The 10,305-nt window shown below is 39.1% G+C and overlaps 1 protein-coding gene across 1 annotated transcript; it reads right to left on the reverse strand.

Moving 5' to 3' along the window:
* Positions 1-337: 337 nt before the first annotated feature.
* ERMN (ermin) lies at positions 338-4,741 on the reverse strand. The gene is made up of 3 exons (XM_046657893.1): positions 4,501-4,741; positions 3,760-3,852; positions 338-858 (listed from the first exon to the last, which is right to left on the reverse strand). The coding sequence occupies exons 1-3, from the start codon at positions 4,739-4,741 to the stop codon at positions 338-340; spliced, it is 855 nt and encodes a 284-aa protein (XP_046513849.1).
* Between the last annotated feature and the right edge of the window lie 5,564 nt (positions 4,742-10,305).

Genomic DNA, 10,305 nt, shown 5'->3' on the forward strand with positions numbered 1-10,305 from the left:
TATAGTCCTCTTGCGTTTGGTGACTACATTTCCCAGCACTGCTACCTTAAAGCCAGATTCGCCGGGGGTGCTGGCTCTTTAGTGCTTGTTATACAACGCTATATTAGTGAAGTTTTAAAAAGCAAATGTCCAAGAATGAGTCTAAAGCTTTTTGATTTGAGGTTACCAGACTGGATTTTGTCTAGAGTTATTTCCACATTATTCCACAGTAAAACAGAGAGTAAGCTTCCACATCTTTAAAGGGGATGACTCAATTAAGGCATACAAAGAGGCATCTCGGGAAAATAGAATTAGCTTTTGCTTTAATGGGCGTGAGAACTTCTCAGTTCCAGTTAGTTCATAAATGCATCATAGACTCGAATTCATCAATTCTTTGCTTGGTATTCCCCTTCCTGATTTTCCGATAGGATATTGTATTGTATCTTGAATAAGCACTTCTGGAGATATCATTCTTCTTCCCGAAGGGTGGCTGCTCATCAGGTGTCACAGGTTGGGAACTGGGGCTGCTCAGTGGGGAGTCCTCACTTGCATTGCCTTCATCTTTTGCTTGAGAACCCTCTTCATTTTTTTTCTTGAATTCTATCACTCTAATTTCGTCTTCGTCATCATTGCAATCATCATCATCATCATTGTTAATTTCTTCATCCCAAACCTCTGGCTGCTCATCATGTTTAGAATGCAACACATCAACTTGGCTAGGTTTCTGACATCCCAGCCATTCAATTTCAGTTGCCTGGTGAGTTTTGTTCTTCCTATCCTCATCTTCTCTCTCTTCTAGAGGATGTTCAGCAATGCTTTCTTTTGGTCTGCTTATTTCCTGGTTACTGCTGCTCAGAGTAGTTTTCTCCCACTGATGCCCTGTAGCAAAATCAATTGGTAGTTGAAATTCCAAATACCCAGCTGGTTCCAAATACCCAGCTATTATTCTCCGAAGTACTTTTCTAAACAATCATTTCCCAACTTGTTTTATGGGATATTATTCTGTGGGTTATGGATACATTTTAAACAGTAAAACAGGCTACACTAGCAAGTTAGTCTGGAAAATACAGTTAAGGGAGCTTTTTTTAGAATTTATCTCAACCTATAAAAGGCTAATGAATATTGTAAATCTCTGAGAAAATAGGCAACCCAACCTCATTTGCCTGTGGAACTTTTTTTGTTGTGAACTACTGTATCCAGGGAGACTGGTATTCCCTGAGGTACACTTTTAAAATCCTGTCTAGCCTGTCATGACTGGATAAGTGAATACATAAAATAAAATATTTCAACCTATATTTTACACACGCACACACACACAGTCCTCAGGGAAAACTAGAAAAATATCTCACAGGGAAAAGAAGGCTTTCTTCCAATAGTTAAAACAATGCTTGCCTATATGTGGTCATGCTCAGAGTAGCACATTCAATATTTGCCACCATGCTTCTCAGAGTTGTCCTAACGTACCAACCAGCTGCAGGAGGAGGAGTGGGGGGCCAGAGGGGGTCAGGAGTCGTGTGCTGAGCTAACTGAGACACCAAGGCCACACAGATATACATAACATAGTCTAAGATCTGCCACTGATTCCTAAAGAGCCAAGACTTAAAAATCATGTTGAGATCATATCAACATGGTACTAGATTAGCCCATCATTTTATACATGTCCCTAATGACAATGAAGTAACTCACATTGTTTAGTACCATATAGTGACTTTTAAAAGACTTAATTCATCACAAATTTCACTTTGAAGCAATTAGCTCATATCAGCATATCCTCAACAGTATTTATTGAGCATGCTAAAAAGAGTTAATTATCAGAGAGTAGATATTCTCTGGGCTTTCACCCCTAAAGGACTTCTGTGGGAAGCTTCAGTCTGTAGTGTGCATGACTCAGAAATATTGTCTGCATCACATCCCTTATCAAGCCTGGGGTTCACTTTGCCCTTCCAACCCCATAAGAATCTTTAAATAAAGTGAGAGGTGATATTCTTCTTTGCCCTTCCACTCCACAATTTTCTACTTTCACCGAAAGATGTTCACAAGTCCATTTCTATCAAAGATTTTTCATTCTCTTTTCATTTTTTTGTTTTCCCAACTATAGGAATCAGATTGCAAACTTACAAAAAAGAGATAGAAGCAAATGTGAGTTACCACTCCTAACTAGTTGTACACGGGTCCTATCAGATCATTGGGGTCTAGTCCATGTTCTTTACATTACAAATAATACTCATTAGAATGTTTGCTATAACTTAAGCTTTGTTTTGTTTTCTTTTTTACCACAAGAAGCAAAGAAACTGATCTTTTTGCTCATATTCATGACTCGGGCATGGAGTTATGCATGAAATTACTTCCTGAATTTAAATTATACCTTTTCCTCAATGTTTTTAGCGTCTTATTTTTCAATCCGGGCATATTCTCTGTGGAGACTTTATAGGTATTTGCCATGGTGAAAATAAAAGACACCAAAATGTGTACCTCTATCCTAAAGGAAAAACATATGCTCCACCAAACACAGAAGGATCCATTCAGGGAAAATCCACCCTGAGACCATCTACTTTGAAAATCCAGACTGCTTTCATTTTCATTCTGTGTTCGATCAAAATGAAAGATCCTAGAAAACTGTTGTTTCCAGTGGACTTCCTGATCATTAATTTAAAAAGGGTTCTAGATGGAAGATTGAGATCCCTGCCTCTGAGAGCTTGCTACCTTGGAAACAGAAAGATTAGTGCAAAGAGATAATTTACTTCATTTCATAGGGGCTTAAGTCTTATAAATTATCTCTGATAAAGTAAGAGCTTGACAATGGCTTTAGCTTCCTATGTTCCTCCTTAAGTGTCTACACAGTAGACCAGTGCATGTGGTCAGCAGACATAGTCTAAGAGGTGTCCAGGCAAAGGGGACAAACCAAGGATATTTTCAAGCAAATCCATGTCTTGCTTGGGCATTTAGTATTTTGTGTGATGTTCTAACATTTTGATCAAGAGTCTCTTTAGTATTTTGCCTAAGATCCTGACTAAGCTGAATTGCTTAAGTCTAACAAGCTGACATCAATTTTGGGATAAGACATTTTTGGCTGCAAGAGAGGAAACAAATGATTAATTAATAGATTTTTATCCTGCTTATTTGAAAATTGCTTGAATGTAGGAGTCTGCTTAGAAGAGAAATCTAAAAGATTTTGTCTCTTAGTCTCCTGAGTTGATCTGAAATATAATATAGTCACTGAAAAATCGACATTCTTTTTAGTCTCCCTTTTTCTGAAAGAACACAATTAAAATTAACCTCATCACCCAGGGAGCTTCCTTTGACAAGAATTAGAAAGCCATTTTGTGCTTACATCAGAAGTCTAGAATTTTCCTATGGATTAAATAAATTTATAAGATTATTTTAAATTGTATGTCAATGGTAAACTTTTAGGATAAACTGATTTTTGCAACATTTACATTTCTCAAGGTGCCTGACACAGATCTGAAGATACTAAGTCAAAAAGAAAGGTTGATTTAGTGAACTAACTTATTAAAAGACAGATACTATATCAGCAGGTCAAAGTATGCCAATCAGTTATACAAAATCATGTGGTTTCAGTCTTGAAGGTTCTGGAATGCTTTCTAAGGTGGAACCCACAAATAAGTCCAGAATCCCTTATCTGCCTATAACAGCTTTGAACGTTTGAAGGCGTTGCCTGGATTGCTTTTTCAACACCACACTCACACAACATCCCGTGCAAACACTGTCATCCATATCCAGTCAAACAATTTCTATATACAAAATGGAAGTTCCTCTTACCTTCTCTGAATGTCACTTCATCAACACCTGTTTCTTGAAGAGAAAGATCTGTGATAGCTTTATGAACAATGAAGAGATTCTCTTCTGGTTTTTCTGGGGAAAAAAACCCACAAGATTAATATTTTAACATTTAAGTAGTTCCAGGGAAAATAAATTATCAATTTAGACTCTAACTAGGTAGATTTCTTTGATTTTTAACTGTAATCACTAAAAACTGTATTTCACTCTTCCAACTCATTTCTTCATTGGTTCCTTTCATTTATAAACATAATGATAACCTCTCCTTTAATATCTATATAAGGTATAGAACCATGAATTCAGACACTTTCAGGTATGTTAGAAGGAAAATTTCAAATTCTGAATTCCTTTTACTCAAGTAATGGGGCTGTCCATAAAAATAATAAATAACAATAGTTAACATTTAACCAACACTTACTAATCCTTGCAACAACCCTACAAATGTCAGTGCTATTATTCTGCCTTCTTTTGATGAGAAAACGAAGGCTTTTAGGAGGCTAGGAAAGTTGTCTAGGGTCACAGAGGTATCAAATAAATTAGCCTGGATTTGACCCAAGGCAGAGATTTAGTCCCTACGTAATGCAGCCCCTGTAGAAAAAGGGGCCACATTTGAACAGCAACAGGGGTGGGAGGATGCACAGCTCATTCCTGTCATAATAGTTTATCAAAAGAATCCTGTTACAAATCAAATCAAGCAAACTGAAGAGAAGGAAAATGCTTTACCTTTTAGAATCTTCTCATCCATGGACCGGTTGAGCAGCATGTTCTCTTGTGATTTTTCACTTTTCTCCTGATTTCCTTCTGTGGGCAAATCTTCAAGACTAGGTTCTACCCTATGGTATGGTGGAGGGCCATCCACATCACTGGCTTCCTCATTGATTTTAGTGATTGGTTGTTGATCTTTTTCAGGTCCTGTATCCCCATTACACTCAACCTGACTAAATGTCACTGGAACATCTGTCATGATGTACAGTTGAGTCCAACTTGGAGAGAACTTGGGGAAATTGAGTGAACAGATCCTTGATAAGATACGTTCTCTTGCCTTCAAGTCCTATAGTCCCAACTCCTACTTCAAGAATATAGTTTACTTTAGTACATAACAAGCTTCTTTTCCTAAAGGTGTCCAGATAGAGCTTAGAACAAAAGCAATGGGATTTGTCGGATTTGCCACCAGCCCATGCGCAAGAATCCAGCCAATCACCACCTTCTTTGTTGCTTAGCAGTCCCATTTGCCGAATTAATGGCAGTCTTTTGATTTACATACACAAACAATCTGAGGCAATCAGGCTTTTGTGTTGGCCTGTAGAGGAGGACTTTCAGCTTGTCAGTCCCCCTCTGGGAACAGAGATTTTTGTCCCTTTTCATAATGGCCCTTTGTGATTTTCCTTGTAACAGGAGCCACAATTGTTCCACAGCTTTAATCCAGAGAGAATGACCACCTTGAGGCATATAACCAGCTTAACATTTCCAAACAGATTTTGTTCAAGTAAAACCTCAGCTATTTTATAGGAGACAATGGCATGGTTTCTTATTTATTAAAGAATAAAAACAGCTTACCAAAAACCTGTAAACAAGACAACTTTATTGTAAGTGGTTCTGGCGGCAGATTCCATGGTATGCTTTCAGGAACCCAGAGAGAGGACCTAAGAAAAAACAAATAAAAAATTCTGCCATCTTGTTAATACCAAAAATGTTACAATGTCAGAGTAAGTCATTTGGTCTATAGCTTCTTATTCTCTAGTTTATTGATGTCTATTGAAGCCCAACCCATCCTTTAAAACCCTAATATAATTTCTTCCATGAAGTTTTCCCTTCCCCCAATCAGAACTAATCTCTATTTTCCCTATCGATATTGTGTGATGCTGGGAAAATTTACAGCACCAACAGAGTCAGCCCTTGGAGGAAACAGGTGATTATGTAAAACAGCTGCTACTGACCACTCCTTCTTTTTAAAGGAAGACAGTAATTCTCCTTCTCTTTTGGATCTCAGATAGGACTTAACAATTCCAGAGCCTTTGGCCATGCTGCTCCCACTGCTTGGAATGCCCTTCTCTTCCTCAAGGCCGAACCCCTGGCCTAAGCAGCTCCTCTAAGTTCTCAGCTCTTAGGCTAAAATATCATTTCTTTAACGACACTTTCCCTGACCCACAGGATTAGATGAGATACCTGTTACACATTATCTTCATCCTTCAAAGTATTCTTCACAATTGTAATTAAACAAGTAATTACAGACTTATCTGTGTAATGTCTTTTTCACAAACCAGAATCTAAGCTTTATCTGGGCAAGGAACCATGTTTAACTTGCTTACATGTGTCCCCAGCATGTGGCATCTGCCTTGAAATCAGTAGGTACTCGAAAAATTATTGTTGAATAAATGAATAAATTTTACTCTCAGGAGCGATAAACAAATGGCAAGCAATAGGATATATTGGAGTATGAGGAAGCCATTTGATATAAACCTAATTCCACCTGATCTTGTTCTTTCAAAATGGCCTGATGTTGCCAGTGAGCATGCATGATATATCTGCTTTAAGCATTTGCTGTGTCCCAAAGACAAGAACAAATGTCCTTAAGATAAAGATGCAACTTCCCCCCACACTGGCATTTCCTTAAGCATAAGCATCTCTCCCTAGGCTAGGAACTGATTGCTGTGCTCACCCTGTGACCACCCAGCTTGAGATAACAGACCTGCTATCCTGCTGTGTCCACCAAGACAGCAGACCTACTATCTGCTATGTCCATCAATTGCTGTGCTAACAAAGCAATCTTGTGACCAATGTAAAAGGGACATTTCAATCATATGTGATACATGCTCTTTGATGGTATATAATCACTCTGTACACCCCACTTCTTCGATGCCCTTCCTTCCTTGGGGAAGGAAGGCCCAGGCTAAGCTAGTCCTCAGATCTGGCTCACAATAAACTCACTCCAATTTTCATTTATAGATTGGTTACGGATTATTTTCATCAAGAGGAGAATACATTTCAGATCTTTTCTAAAGGGAAGAAGAATAGAGGTTGGAAAGTAATTGCAAATTTATCGCCTTTAAGATTGTGTCTCAGGCTGAGTCCTTTAGACTCTATATCAGGGATGACAAATGCATGGCACTCTGGCCTCATCCTCTTCTCCCATGTTCTTGGAAAACATCTCTAACTGAATCCAGAACTCTCTCCCTTGTCATCAGTAGCTCTCCTCTACTCAACACATTAATTGTTTGTTTGTATAGGGGAGGAAAAATAATTTTCCCTCTACCTTCTGAGTTCTCAGGTGAGACTCCTGTAATAAAAGACAAATCAGCAAGAGGAAAAGGAACAGAAGCTTATTAACACACTGTTAAAAGATCAATTTAGGCATACTAAAAATTTTAAGAGTTAATTGGAGGAAGACTCACTTCGAATTGGGCAGTGCCAGACAGGAAGTGGTTAGGAGTGCTCCACCGACAGCAGCTCCAGGAGAGACTTTACAGAGAAAAAGCAGAAGCAAAGTAGGGAAATTACTCATCGGCCATAATTTCAAGCCTAATTGATTGTTTGTGATTGGTTGTCTTCAGCGTTTTGATTTTGTAACCTGAAGGCCTTTACAGGCTTAGGTGTGGGTTTGCTTAGGTATGCCACCACGGCATCAGAGCCACAGCAGGCTAATGGACGCTTTGTTTAATTCATTTAACAATGCATGTCTTGTGTACACACGGTAGTTACCCTGAGAAACTAACTCTAAGCCACCAACTTTAAACAGCATCTTTAGCTAAAGACAAAAGAGAGAAAAGGGGGGGAGGCAGTTATGAGCAGTTACCAGGAAAAGCACAGTAAACAAGGGCAAGGTTTGTTATATAGATTTGAGTGGATGCCGCCTTCATTGATAAGATTCTCTTGTGATTTACAGTCATCCTTCTCTTCCTGGTACAGAGAGTAAGAAATGGAGATTTCCTTTATAAATGACAGCTTCCCTTACAACAGGGTAACTTTCCATTTTCTGAGCTTCTCTAGTGTCTGCTCTTTCTCAAAAGTAATCCTATGCCATAGAGGTATATTTTGGAGTGGCATATTCTGCTACCCTTCATTTGCTTGTTTTTAATTTTTTTACAGCATTTATTATATACCAGGTACTGTTCAAATAGTAATAGTAATACATTTGATCTTCATAATAATCCTGTAAGGTAGATGCTGTTATTATCCCCATTTTACAGACTAGAAAAATAAAGCGAAGAGAGAGTAAGGAATTTGCTCAGCGTCACACAGTTAATAAGCCTACTGTTAAGAGTTCACAGCATAGATGAAGCTGAGTGCCATCCCTGGCCTGGGTGCTGATGTTTTCTTGGGCTAGAGATCCCACCAGGCTGCAGCCTGAAGAATTAGCTACCTTGGCGGCAAGGTGTCCAAGAAGTCGTTGTAGCCAGGAAAGGGCAGCAGAGGGCCTGAGACAGTATCAAGGCCTTCCCAAGACAGACGCTCCAGCTGCTGAGCACAGCGTTGGGAGGCTGTGGGAGCTTCCTCCCACCAGGAATGACAGAGCTATTCACTTAATTCAAAGATCAGAATCTGGAGCTTCGAGGCCAGGTCAGGCTGCCTCACTAACTTAGACTCAGAACAGCTCAGCATCTGGAGCAAGAGGACAATATTGAGTGGAATAGATGAGGGAATGCAGAAACTAAGACCAAAGCTAGGAGCACATGGGAACATACTAGAGTGTGAGATCTTTCAGGGCAGGAAGTGGCACTAGTTCAACAGAATTCCCAGCGATCCAGTCACTCCGAATTCCCTTGAGACTGCTAAGCACTTCAGTTCAGGGACACTAACCTAGAGAGGCCAGCTTCTCTCTCCTACTCCTAGATTTCCATGACCCTACAGCAACCTGCAACTTACAGCTTAGTTTTTACAGGAGTTCAGTTTTTTTTATTATCTTCTTTCTAATGCCATGCTTTGACATTTTTTCTGCCGTTAGAATTGCTTCAGATTTAGGAAGATAGAAAAATAATGCAGTCTCAGCCAACCAGTGTGTTCACCTCTATAAAAGCAGTGATTTTATGCTGTCCTCCTAATGGAGGTCAGGTAAATGGTTTGTAACATTTATTATTCTTCCTACAAGTAGATGGCAACATGAAATATATTTAGCACCAAGATGAGTCTACCTAACTACCAAATAAAACAGGGTATTTTGTCTATAAAGAGGTAAGTTGTCACCCATTGTTTGTATCAACCTATGACTTGTAAAGTATGTTAGGATTTGCACTAACAATCCTTAATTCAAATAATATCGCATAATCTCCACTGCATGAAACACAACTTTTTTTAGATGACTTACTAGAGTATGTGTCTTTTTCTCTAGTTATTATTCTTGATGGTAAAGGACGTCATATAAATATAACCGTTATCACATCTATAACAAAATATGATAACAAAAGGATCTTCACTAGGGAATGTAAAGCATCAAAATGAAATTATGTAAATATCCTCATTTCACTTGTCAAATGCCAAATGCTTAATGTTAAGACTACATTAGATCCCCAAACAAAATTTGGGGAAAAGTCATAAAATCTCAAGCTTTAATAATATGTGAAAAGCCAAGCCCCAAGTTAATGTCACACCTAAGAAGTCACCAAGAAGCACTGAATAAAAACAAGAAATAAATTTAAAAGATGAGTTTTTGATTCGGGTAACTTGGAGCCAATTCTTATAGACAGAAATTTGCATACTTGGGACAGGAGTGTTGTATCAATCGGGGTTGAAACAGAAGGATAGAACCACTAAGAGATCTACCGATGGATCTATCTATCTATCTGAAGGAGCTTGACCTTATACAATGGTGAGTGCTGCCTAAGCCATCTCTGTATGTCTGTTGTTAAGTCTGGTGCCGGAGCTTGAAGTCTACCGGGCAGAAAGTTGGGAAGGAAAGACAGATGTAAAGGGCAAGAAAAAGCTGAAGACTCAGGTACAAACTGGGACACACAGGGGCAAGCTGAAAGCTTACTGCCTCTGACCTTAATGATATGAGTGTCCTTCAGGAGAAGTTGGTCCCCTTGTCAAGGGCCAGGAAGCAGGGAAGCTGAGAGAAGATCCAGGGGCAAGTGGAGCACTTGCAGGCCCCATGCTGCCCCATGCAACTGGTGAACCAGCAGATCAACAGTGGGTGTGAGTTACAAAGTACCGCTGCTTGACTTCTGCCCTACAAGTCTCACACAAGAATGTCTCTTACAGCCCTTGTTTCTTTTTCTGGAAATATTCAGGGAGGGAATTCTGGGAAATGTAGTTTAGACGGGTCAAGTTGACACATAACAACATCACCACTATGGACCTCCAACATCTCTCTGAAGCGGTGTGGTACTACGCAAACTTTCAGCTCAAAATCCTACCAATAACCCATAGAATCTTCTCAAGGGAATGTGCAACCCTTGAATGACCCTGAGGAGACAGAGTAATCTGAAGTGGTTCACTTAAGGTATTACCATTCCGAATTGAATGGACAGTCCAGCTAAAATGAACTTACATTCATTTACAGAAATATAAAATATTATAACATAATGAAATCTA

This window comes from Equus quagga, chromosome 4, assembly GCF_021613505.1.
Source record: "Equus quagga isolate Etosha38 chromosome 4, UCLA_HA_Equagga_1.0, whole genome shotgun sequence".
In the NCBI taxonomy this organism is placed as follows: Eukaryota; Metazoa; Chordata; class Mammalia; order Perissodactyla; family Equidae; genus Equus; species Equus quagga.

Bases quoted from the DNA above. Each gene is read 5' to 3' on its own strand.
- ERMN (XM_046657893.1), bottom strand. From the start codon at position 4,741: ATGACAGATGTTCCAGTGACATTTAGTCAGGTTGAGTGTAATGGGGAT. The intron at 3,853-4,500 runs GTAAAGCATTTT...TTTTTTCCCCAG, and splicing joins GGATGAGAAGATTCTAAAAG to AAAAACCAGAAGAGAATCTC. The intron at 859-3,759 runs GTAAGAGGAACT...ATTTTGCTACAG, and splicing joins TGAAGTGACATTCAGAGAAG to GGCATCAGTGGGAGAAAACT.